General features: G+C 41.4%; 1 protein-coding gene across 5 annotated transcripts in view; it reads right to left on the bottom strand.

Moving 5' to 3' along the window:
• The window catches only part of LOC124273155 (calcitonin receptor-like), a 188,533-nt gene that overhangs the window by 30,396 nt on the left and 145,182 nt on the right, over nt 1-12,955 (bottom strand). For all 5 annotated transcript variants that reach the window (XM_046708374.1, XM_046708371.1, XM_046708377.1 and 2 more), the window contains one exon: nt 11,935-12,051. In XM_046708374.1, coding sequence (XP_046564330.1) covers nt 11,935-12,051 — 117 coding nt within the window. The remainder of the gene's footprint in view (nt 1-11,934; nt 12,052-12,955) is intronic.

Genomic DNA, 12,955 nt, shown 5'->3' with positions numbered 1-12,955 from the left:
TAGAGTTGTTCTAACATCAGAACTTCATCAACTCTGAACCGAAACTAGTTTTCTTAGTTGCAACTGAAGTCAAAACAGGGATCTTGACAAATTTCATTTTGGTAACAAATGAAAAAATTGCATTTTTACTCATTTTGAAAATAGCTCACCAATATAACAGCGTCTTATTAACCCAATCAACTTCCAGTACAGAATTCAACACGGAGTTTTGCACTGGATCATGATGGACGTGCAAGCGAAGAAAGAAAACAACTTGTTGTCAATCAAATGTCCAATAACTTTCATAACTTTATTTCTGAAGATTTCCGTATTTACAAACTTTTACATTTACAGGCGTAATGGATCCATCCAATCATGCCTTGTTCCTGAGGATTTACGAGTTTGTATGTGATCAATCCAAAATGTTATTCACTAATTCGTGCTCTCGTTGCCATGGCAACTGCTGTGATTCCAAGCTGATCTGAATACAAGCACCTTGACGTCATTACTTTGTGTTGCTCTTATGACAAAAGTGGACATAAGAGCTTTGATGTATCTCGTTTGGAAAGGACAATTGAATTAACGTCAACCTTAAAGTCTGAATCTCGACTAAAAAGTACCTACATAACTGTCGTTTAATTGTGTATAATCGGCGTGTCTAGACGTTATATTGTTGGATGCATTGTTGTTGTGTACGAAGGCGTGAAACCCTTTAGTTGACATTTTTCAGATGAAAGTTTGAACATCTTACATTGTGTGCACAGCCTTGGCTTTCGTGTGTGCTTCGTTTGTTATAGTCTACGTTAGGCAATGGTACCGTTTTATGATGCTTTGTGTTTGTTCTAGTCTAAGTTAGGCAATGGTACCGTTTTATGATGTTTTGTGTTTGTTATAGTCTACGTTAGGCAATAGTGCCGTTTTATGATGCTTTGTGTTTGTTATAGTCTACGTTAGGCAATGGTACCGTTTTATGATGCTTTGTGTTTGTTCTAGTCTACGTCAGGCAATGGTACCGTTTTATGATGCTTTGTGTTTGTTATAGTCTACGTTAGGCAATGGTACCGTTTTATGATGCTTTGTGTTTGTTCTAGTCTAAGTTAGGCAATGGTACCGTTTTATGATGCTTTGTGTTTGTTATAGTCTACGTTAGGCAATGGTGCCGTTTTATGATGCTTTGTGTTTGTTATAGTCTACGTCAGGCAATGGTACCGTTTTATGATGCTTTGTGTGTGTTTGTTATAGTCTACGTCAGGCAATGGTACCGTTTTATGATGCTTTGTGTTTGTTATGGTCTACGTCAGGCAATGGTGCCGTTTTATGATGCTTTGTGTTTGTTATAGTCTACGTTAGGCAATGGTACCGTTTTATGATGCTTTGTGTTTGTTATAGTCTACGTCAGGCAATGGTGCCGTTTTATGATGCTTTGTGTTTGTTATAGTCTACGTCAGGCAATGGTACCGTTTTATGATGCTTTGTGTTTGTTATAGTCTACGTCAGGCAATGGTGCCGTTTTATGATGCTTTGTGTTTGTTATAGTCTACGTTAGGCAATGGTACCGTTTCATGATGCTTTGTGTTTGTTATAGTCTACGTCAGGCAATGGTGCCGTTTTATGATGCTTTGTGTTTGTTATAGTCTACGTCAGGCAATGGTACCGTTTTATGATGCTTTATGTTTGTTCTAGTCTACGTCAGGCAATGGTACCGTTTTATGATGCTTTGTGTTTGTTCTAGTCTAAGTTAGGCAATGGTACCGTTTAATGATGCTTTGTGTTTGTTATAGTCTACGTCAGGCAATGGTACCGTTTTATGATGCTTTGTGTTTGTTATAGTCTACGTCAGGCAATGGTACCGTTTTATGATGCTTTGTGTTTGTTATAGTCTACGTTAGGCAATGGTACCGTTTTATGATGCTTTGTGTTTGTTGTTTAATGCCGCATTCAGCCATATTCCATCTATATGACGGCAGTCTGTGAATAATCGAGTCTGCACCAGACAATCCCGTGACTGACATCATGAGCATCGATCTACGCAACTGGGATACCAATGTGTCAACCAGATCTCTTTCGACAAGCACGGGTTGCTAAAGATCAGTATGTTCGCCTGTAAAACATAATTCTACAATGACATTTAAGTATGTTCGTTTTTGATTGGCTGCTACTGAAACATTAGAAGTGAAACATTTTCAATAACCCCTTCTGAGAGCCAGTTAACTGCGCGTAGTGTCAAAACACTACGCAAGGGTAATGAGTGCATATTTAAAACGCGTTTTATTCATGGTGCATATGTCATGGAAGAATGGAGATAATCCTATTGTGTTTACATTTTGGAAGTGATTATAGTCGGTTGAACGCTGCTAATTGTTTCATTAAGCAGCGTTCAACCAACTATAATCACTTCCAAAATGTAAACACAATAGGATTATCTCCTACATATCTCCTTGAAGTTAAAGCGTGATGTTTCTCTAGGTATATAGAGGTAGCGTGGTGTTTCTCTAGGTATAAACAGGTAGCGTGATGTTTCTCTAGGTACATACAGGTAGCATGATGTTTCTCTAGGTATATACAGGTACAGGTAGTTTCTCTAGGTATATACAGGCAGCGTGATGTTTCTCTAGGTATATACAGGTAGCGTAATGTTTCTCTAGGTATATAAAGGTAGCGGTATGTTTCTCTAGGTATATACAGGTAGCGTGATGTTTCTCTAGGTATATACAGGTAGCATGATGTTTCTCCAGGTATATACAGGTAGCGTGATGTTTCTCTAGGTATATACAGGTAGCGTGATGTTTCTCTAGGTATATACAGGCAGCGTGATGTTTCTCTAGGTATATACAGGTAGCGTGATGTTTCTCTAGGTATATACAGGCAACGTGGTGTTTCTCTAGGTATATACAGGTAGCGTGATGTTTCTCTAGGTATATACAGGTAGCGTGGTGTTTCTCTAGGTATATACAGGTAGCGTGATGTTTCTCTAGGTATATAAAGGTAGCGTGGTGTTTCTCTAGGTATATAGAGGTAGCGTGATGTTTCTCTAGGTATATACAGGTAGCGGATGTTTCTCTAGGTATATACAGGTAGCGTGATGTTTCTCTAGGTATATACAGGTAGCGTGATGTTTCTCTAGGTATATACAGGTAGCGTGATGTTTCTCTATGTATATACAGGTAGCGTGATGTTTCTCTAGGTATATACAGGTAGCGTGGTGTTTCTCTATGTATATAGAGGTAGCGTGGTGTTTCTCTAGGTATATACAGGTAGCGGGATGTTTCTCTAGGTATATACAGGTAGCGTGGTGTTTCTCCAGGTATATACAGGTAGCGTCATGTTTTTCTTGGCATATAGTGGTAGCTTGATGTTTCTCTAGGTATATACAGGTAGCGTGATGTTTCTCTAGGTATATACAGGTAGCGTGATGTTTCTCTATGTATATACAGGTAGCGTGGTGTTTCTCCAGGTATATACAGGTAGCGTCATGTTTGTCTTGGCATATAGTGGTAGCGTGGTGTTTCTCTAGGTATATAAAGGTAGCGGGATGTTTCTCTAGGCATATACAGGTAGCGTGGTGTTTCTCTAGGTGTATACAGGTAGCGGTATGTTTCTCTAGGTATATACAGGTAGCATGATGTTTCTCTAGGTATATACAGGTAGCGTGATGTTTCGCTAGGTATAAACAGGTAGTGTGGTGTTTCTCTAGGTATATACAGGTAGCGTGATTTTTCTCAAGGTATAAACAGGTAGCGGGATGTTTCGCTAGGTATAAACAGGTAGTGTGATGTTTCGCTAGGTATATACAGGTAGCGGGATGTTTCTCCAGGCATATACAGGTAGCGTGGTGTTTCTCTAGGTATATACAGGTAGCGGGATGTTTCGCTAGGTATATAGAGGTAGCATGATGTTTCTCTAGGTATATACAGGTAGCGGATGTTTCTCTAGGTATATACAGGTAGCGTGATGTTTCTCTAGGTATAAACAGGTAGCGTGGTGTTTCTCTAGGTATATACAGGTAGCGTGATGTTTCTCTAGGTATATACAGGTAGCGTGATGTTTCTCTAGGTATATACAGGTAGCGTGATGTTTCTCTAGGTATAAACAGGTAGCGTGGTGTTTCTCTAGGTATATACAGGTAGCGTGATGTTTCTCTAGGTATATACAGGTAGCGTGGTGTTTCTCTAGGTATATACAGGTAGCGTGATGTTTCTCTAGGTATATACAGGTAGCGTGATGTTTCTCTAGGTATGTACAGGTAGCATGATGTTTCTCTAGGTATGTACAGATAGCGTGATTTTTCTGTACGTGTGTACCAGATTGTCTGTTGTTTCTGTACGTGTGTACCAGATTGTCTGTTGTTTCTGTACGTGTGTGGCAGATTGTGTGATGTTTCTGTACGTGTGTGCCAGATTGTGTGATGTTTCTGTACGTGTGCACGAGATTGTGTTGTTTCTGTACGTGTGTACCAGATTGTGTGATGTTTCTGTACGTGTGTACCAGATTGTGTGATGTTTCTGTACGTGTGTACCAGATTGTGTGATGTTTCTGTACGTGTGTACGAGATTGTGTGATGTTTCTGTACGTTTGTACCAGATTGTGTGATGTTTCTGTACGTGTGTACCTGATTGTACCAGATTGTGTGATGTTTCTGTACGTTTGTACCATATTGTGTGATGTTTCTGTACGTTTGTACCAGATTGCGTGATGTTTCTGTACGTTTGTACCAGACTGTGTGTTGTTTCTGTACGTGTGTATCAGACTGTCTGTTGTTTCTGTACGTGTGTACCAGATCGCGTGTTGTTTCTGTACGTGTGCACGAGATTGTGTCTTGTTTCTGTATGTGTGTACCAGATTGTGTGTTGTTTGTGTACGTGTGCACGAGATTGTGTGTTGTTTCTGTACTGTGCACGAGATTGTGTGTTGTTTCTGTACGTGTGTACCAGATCGCGTGTTGTTTCTGTACGTTTGTACTAGATTGTGTGTTGTTTCTGTACGTGTGTACTAGATTGTGTGTTGTTTCTGTACGTGTGTACCAGATTGTGTGTTGTTTCTGTACGTGTGTACCAGATCGCGTGTTGTTTGTGTACGTGTGCACGAGATTGTGTTGTTTCTGTACGTTTGTACTAGATTGTGTGTTGTTTCTGTACGTGTGTACCAGATTGTGTGTTATTTCTGTACGTGTGTACCAGATCGCGTGTTGTTTGTGTACGTGTGCACGAGATTGTGTGTTGTTTCTGTACTGTGCACGAGATTGTGTGTTGTTTCTGTACGTGTGTACCAGATCGCGTGTTGTTTCTGTACGTGTGTACTAGATCGCGTGTTGTTTCTGTACGTGTGTACCAAATCGCGTGTTGTTTCTGTACGTGTGTACCAGATCGCGTGTTGTTTCTGTGTGTACCAGATCGCGTGTTATTTCTGTACGTGTGTACAGATCGCGTGTTGTTTCTGTACGTATGTACCAGATCGCGTGTTGTTTCTGTACGTTTGTACCAGATTGTGTGTTGTTTCTATACGTATGTACCAGATCGCAGGTTGTTTGTGTACGTGTGTACCAGATCGCCTGTTGTTTCTGTACGTGTATACAGGTAGCGTGTTGTTTCTGTACGTGTGTACAGGTAGCGTAGTGTTTCTGTACGTGTGTACAGGTAGCGTGTTGTTTGTGTACGTATGTACAGGTAGCGTGTTGTTTCTGTACGTGTGTACAGGTAGTGTGTTGTTTCTGTATGTGTGTACAGGTAGCGTGTTTCTATCCGCATCTACTATTGCTGTCATGAAAACTCTTTAACTCTACACGGCTGCAATGCACCATTGTAATCCGACTAGAATTAGCACCTCGTTTCCTCACCACCGTTTTCTAAGCCAAAGAAATGTAATCTCTCCACAGGACCATCAACAGGAACCTAATAGGTCATTTACAAAATGTTTCTCAAAGGAAAGAGACAATCTCCAAGGTAATTACCCCGTCACGACAACTAACGAGTGGATGTTGCTGGTGTTTCAGTGTTTGACCCGCAACGTTTACAGATACAGAAATTAGGTTACAGTGGAGATTGATGGAGTACGAAATACACCAACCACTGTGTCAATTATACAAGAGAAAAATGTGACCTGTATTAACTCAATATCTAGAAATAATATCAATTAAATTAATCATTTGAGTGATTGAATATTTATGAAGATTAGTTTGTAAATTTCTTATCACTGTAACGTGATAAAGCCATTTCTTTCTAAAGCGTTGAGAGAAATTGGATTTATAATCAATTATCTGCAGCTATTCTTCCGCTCGGGGACTTTTAACCCTATTCGTTAGAAACATCCACATAGGTTACAAGTTGGGAATGTTAAACTTATTAATTCTAAATAACCAGATTAGTTATAATGTGGACTATTAACATATTTATCATTTGGCGTGATAAAGAGACAGATTTGAGATATAATTTAAAGGTATGGAAATGGATGCGTTGGGGATCAGACAACTGTTGAACACAGATTTATATCTTATAGGAGCATTTGGTAGCTTTGTAGGTTTTGTCTTTGACGGTAATAACATAATTTGTATTGTAAAAATTATATCTCTGAAATTAACAAACATTTTGTAATGAACGTTCATATCAGATTTTGACCCCGGTAGTCAAACTGTTTGCCATGACCTAATTGAGCAATGTTTATGTCAGCACATTATCGCAACGTTTTCATAATCAAAATGATTTACATTTTAAGTATATTGAAATGATTTGATTTGGAGTATACAGAAATGATTTCATTTGAAGTATTCTGGAATTATTTCATTTGAAGTATATTGAAATAGTTTCATTTGAAGCATATTGGAATTATTTCATTTGAAGTATATTGAAATGATTTCATTTGAAGTATATTTGGAGGTCTGTATTTCGCGCTGACGGAAGCAAGCACAGGGTGCCGTTCCACTAACCGATCTTATCTAAGATCAATCTTAGCAAGTTACGCCAATTTTACAATCGCCTTAGCTAAAAGTTACACCCGTTCCACTAACCGATCTTAGGCCGATCGTAGCCGGTCCCGATCTTACGATCCGATCCGAGCTTAGATCGAGACTCTTTCGTGCGAGAGATAGAGGAATGCGAGGCACGCGTTATCTCCCTTTGCATAGTCTAGCAAATGATAGAAAGTAGTTTACGAACCATCTGAGTGAGCGAGTGAGTTTAGATTTACGCCGCACTCAGCAATAGTCCAGCTATATGGCGGCGGTCTGTAAATAATCTAGCTAAGATGCATAGCGTTCAACAACATGAGCGTTCATGTTAGTGAACGCTATGTATCTTAGCTATAAATAATCGAGTCTGGACCAAACAATCCAGTGATCAACAGCATGCGCATCGATCTGCGCAGTTGGGAACCGATGACATGTGTCAACCAAGTCAGCGAGCCTGACCACCCGATCCCGATAGTGGCCTCTTACGACAGGCATGGGTTATTGAAGTTCAATATTCTAACACGGTCCTTCATGGGTATTTTTCTAACCAAGTGTAAACGTGGAGAAAAAAACCCAGAGCAAAATATTAGGGTACTGAGCACCTTGGTTTCAGGTGCAAGTGCGTGAGAACGCTGGGTATCAAGCATAATATAATAATAATAATTGCATATTTATAGTGTGCCTATTCCACATCAGTGGGCATGCTCAAAGCGCTGTGTACAGATCTATAATTTACACGAGAATATTTACAGCCGAGATTATAAGTATCATACTGAGAACAGGTTTTAAGTCTGTCAATTGTGTCAGAGCTTTTAATATGTGCCTGAACCTTGTCAATCAGAATAAACAAGGCGTGACGAGGCTATATACAACGTATGTAGAATCTGTCAGTGGTCTTGAATAACACGCGGCCTGCCTTTAGAATCCCCCACCAATAATGCGCAGTGAAATCAAGCATATTTGTATCTTTTTGCTTCAGAACATTGTTCACTTCACGGCTGTCCCTATTCTTAACCATGACCTTGCAATATTGTTGTACAAATGTGTTACACCGACTCGCTCGGTTGTGTTCCCATGACGACAGTGGTCAGACTGGCCTGACATTTGTAAGGCTTGTTCAGCGCAGTGTTTGTTTACATCACAGAAATATACAAATTCATTTCATGGGGGACTTTAGGGGACGCTCACGGTGAAATGCTCGCTCTTATTTTTCTCATCAGGCCGAAGAAACCGGAAGAAACTCTATGAAGCGCCATCCGGTTAAAATTCGGACTATAGCCAAATCAACGTATCCAGCTGCGAGTGGATCGCATGCGGCGGCGATGAACATGCGCCAGCTATTGAAGTGATGTTGCGTTCGATAATATGGCGATAATATATACGGTGATGTTATTATCGATGTTCAACATATGCTTAGTGCAAGGGGCGATCGAGATAAGCAATATTTTGTTAATGACGTTGCGCCAGTTCTTGCCACGACCGTCATTGCCCAATTATCCGGCGATTTATCGATGAATCATTTCATTTCATCTCCTGAGTTCTATTGCATATGTTCATGGTTTCATGGTTATGTTGGTTCAACCTGCCATCCCCGATGCTCGCAGCTGGATCCGTCGCCGCCATGCGATATTATTGATCCTCATTATCGAACGAAGTGTTGTTGAAACAACGCCGAAACCAGCGCCTCCATATCGATGCCATGAATCGAATGATTCTGATGGCCATCGCTGCCACCATGTCGATCATCAATGGTCGTTTTACGAAGATCGTTAATAGCAGAAATCCACAATGCCGTATTTGCCGAACAGACCATGTTCTACGTCCGTCGAATGGATCGAATTGAAAATATCGACACTCATACCATCCATCATTAGATGTCCGGAATGCGGTAATTTATTACCCATGCATATCGCGATGGCGATGACCGTACGTAAAGAACCCATAATTGAACCTTTTTCGCACCGAATGATGGTACCCATGAAATCATTCTTCATCGTTATATTTATCGGATGGTCGGATTATTCGCTCCGGCATCGCGATGTTCTTCAACAATTATTGAAACCATCGAAGATGGATCATGCGATGAAATCAAACAAGACAGCCATTGAATCATCTGGTTCTGATTTCGGACTCATATCGAAGCGAAGAAAGAAAATCGTCATCAACCATCCATCCCATGAATGATTCGGTAAATGAGAGCCGTTTCGAATGAATAGTGATATCGCATCGAAATTATGCGAAGAAATGGATTATCCAACTTTCGCGTATCCCAGTGTACCATACCCGCAACAACTGAATTTGTCATTTATACGATCGAATCCGTTGCGATCAACACCGAATATCATTGAAACCATTCCGGTGACGATTGATGACGAACATCCTGCACGATTTCGGCGATCAATTGTTCGTTGTTCAGTGGTCCATATCCGTCCTTCCATGGTCATTCCGCTGCCATCTGATTCATCTATTTGTATTGAACCATCCGCACGTTCGCCACCACCATATTGCAATGGCGGAAACATGCCTGTCGCATGGACAGTTGCAACGCACCGCAAATCATTCCATTCCACTATCCACCAGTCGTCATTCGAAGGGCGAACGTTCACCATATCCGTTCATCTCCCGCCATCGCGGCTAATGCAGTTCACTATGTCCTATATTTTACGAATTATCACAAGCGGCAAACGAAGTGATCATCATCTTTGAAAACCATCTACGATTCGAACACCAGCCGATCAGCGCCACGTGTCTGAATCCGGTCATGGTCGGTCAACGTTCTGGAACAGATGAGCGCCCCGGCGGCAGCCGCAAAATGAAACAACGTTCATTATCCAAACAAACGGCCCAAATTTCGGCGAGTACCATTAACCAACCGGTTCTGATCGAGTTCTCAACGCCAGCCGGTACGATTCTCGCCGTACCGTCTGCCCCACGTCCCTCAGCGTTCCGCCTGCCAAACGTTCACCGTTCATGCGCTTATCATCATATGAAATTTTATTCAATTCATGGTCTTGTTGCGATCATAATATGACCGAACCCAACCGGCGATGGTTTATTAAATCTGACGAAATTGAGATGTCACTCTAAAATGTCCGGCTGGCATACAACGATACCCCAAACCAGCGAACGCGATGATAATTCTATCCAGCCCGGCAGCATTGCCGTTGGTATACTTTGAATGAAATGATGGAATCACATCATTGAAACCCGAATTGCCCAAATGTTCATTCTTCGTTTGTATCGACCGAGATATCTGTTCATAGCGCTGGTCGCCCAGAGTGTTTCGGTATGATGTTTTACCAACTGTTCGTTCCTGCTTTTGGCCCCATGACGTTCAGCATCGTGCGTTATAATGATATGTTAATTCCATCCCATCCAGAATGCCTGTTCAGTCCGATACCAATTTGTTCATTATACAGCCATTGATTGATCCCGATCACTGTGATGACGTTTGCCGGAAAACGTTTCATCGATGGTCATGTCGTTCAGATGCCCCGATGAGTGTTGCCGCATCGACGTAAATGGCCTGCGTTTTATGCGCTGCTGTTGAAGAGCCATGGTTAGCCTGGCACGTCGTTCTGATTTCTCCACGCCACGCATTCACGGTGTCCTCCGTACGATATTTTACGGAATATTTTGTTCGTATATCGAGTCCTTCCAATTCAACTCACCGGCACCCATTTATCGAGGCCGCGCGTAGTGAAATGTCCTATAAAATGTATGTACAAAATAAGTGACCCCTGCATGTCATGTACAAAATGAATTACCCCCCTCCCCTTCCCATAATTTCTAAGCATAATTTTGAACATATATTTATGTACAAAATTGCTGAACCCCCCTAGTATGTGTGTACAAAATTGCTGACCCCCCTAGCTCCACAGAACAAAATGGGTGACCCCCCTTAAAATCATCATCACACGCACACACCACACACACACACACACACACACACTAGCCATAAATTGTGTACGGTCCCTTAGGAGGCAAGATCTCCTTTGTGTGTGTGCGTGCGTGTATGTGTGCGTGTGTGTGTCTAATGTCGGTGTTGCCACAGGTTATCAATCCAGTGTGTGAATACAGTTAAATCTTCTTGTATGACATAAGTATGATGACGTCGAAGACCACGCAACCTATAGTACACACAGTACAACTGGAAGGAGAGCTATCTGTAGTTAAGCCCACATACAGGCCGTTGATGCCCATTAGGTAGTATTATCCTTCATTTCCGATTCAGCATGCATGGGCACTATAATGTACATGTGGTTCATTTGTGTCAGATAACGAGACATGGTAGTTATACCAGATGCCAACTATACCTCGTTATCATACACACATGCTCGGCGGCTGCAACATGTAGCTGATGCTATTACGTGAACTATTACGATCACGTCAACCTAAATTTGTACCAATGCTCTTCGGATTTAGCTATAAAATGTGTAGAATATTGAATAATACCCCAGTCTATATATTTTTCGACCATCGACTGACTTTAATACTAGAAAAATGACTATATGAAAAGAGAGTTATTTTCATCAATAGGGTCGGTGTCGTAGCTAAGTGGCTAAAGGGTTTGCACGTCAACCAAACACCCGGATTGGATTCCCTGCATGGGCACAATGTGTCAAGCCAATTTCTGGCTCCCCGCCGAGATATTGCTGGAATATGGCTAAATGCAGAGTAAAACTAAACTCAATCACTCACGTTTCATCAATCGAGCGAGTGGTAGTGAACAGGGCATGTTGGCTTTGCTCGATGGTAGCTACCTTCTGTGACCTTGAACCATCTTGTGGGTGGTATTATCGCTCACAGTGATGACATATCTAGGGAGTGCAGGTTACAATGGGCCCCCGGCAACCCATGCTGACGTACAACACGACTAAATGGACTGTGAACGTCGGTTGATTGTGTGGATCATGACTAATACAAATCATCAGATTGTCTGCTCCAGCTAACTTCTGAAAGGCCACCGTCGTATAGCTGGGATATAAATTAGTGCGGAAAATAAAGACACAAACCTTCAGGATTGAAACCCGGTTGGATCTTGACCGGACACGGCTTGTAGACAGTCTCCCCAGCCGGGGTGTAGTCAAAGCACAGCCAGCCATCAAACGTGGAGTTACAGTACAGGCGGCCTGAAGATACAGAACAAGTTCAATCAGGTTAATATGAAATTAAAATTTTGATGTCTTTCGTATCTGTCTTTATAAAACTAAAGGACATCCACAAAAGGATACAATACGTCAAAACATATACTCATCATGGACACCAGGGTTTTTAAAAGAGTGGCAAAGTCGAGGCCACAAAGCCCGTCGTGAGTGAAGTTGAAGGCCACAGTTGAGTAGACCTTCAACAACCTGACGTTCTTTGCCGCAGTGCTAGATAGTGGAGGTTTCCTAAGTGTTAAGTTGGCGGGTTTCTCCTTGGGCTGTCAACAACTATTTCTGTGTGTGATATCAGCCAGTGACATTACTGTCACCGAGGCAAATCAGTGTCTTATTTCAATTCTTGAGTTACTTTGTTAAGGATGTAACACATATTTGTTGCTCCAGAAATGAAGCTAATTTCGTCAACAGTGACATACGGGTTCCATGCAATCTCTGCAAAAAGATGCTACCGGGATACATGAGCCAAACAGTGAAGGCTGTGCCCGAACTTCTTCCAACTAATCAACCAAGTTTTTTAGAGAACAGGTATACGTTGTTCAACGAATATTTATCTCAAACGATTTCACAGTACTCTATATTGCCCAAAAGTCAGTCTGTCCCACCTATGTTTGACAATAGAAAGCATATTGTACATGAAGCTTCCTTAGAAAACAACATGTGAAATGCTGGTCTTCCTCAGTGATAGCATCTGTGTGAAATGTTGGGATAAAAGATGCGGAAAAGGAGTGATCTTCCCCATGGGCACCAATTGTGTTCCAATTATTTGTGATATGTTCCTTTATGCTTTGGAATGGGACTTTCTGCTCGGTTTGAAAAAAAATCACAACATAGGAAATTGGAGAGGAACTGACTGATTTTTCAATAATGGTCA

Source organism: Haliotis rubra, unplaced genomic scaffold (assembly GCF_003918875.1).
Source record: "Haliotis rubra isolate DU_JTF1 unplaced genomic scaffold, ASM391887v1 Scf177, whole genome shotgun sequence".
NCBI classification, from domain to species: domain Eukaryota; kingdom Metazoa; phylum Mollusca; class Gastropoda; order Lepetellida; family Haliotidae; genus Haliotis; species Haliotis rubra.
Note: the sequence above shows the minus strand (reverse complement) of the source record. Positions and strands in the feature narration are given on the sequence as shown.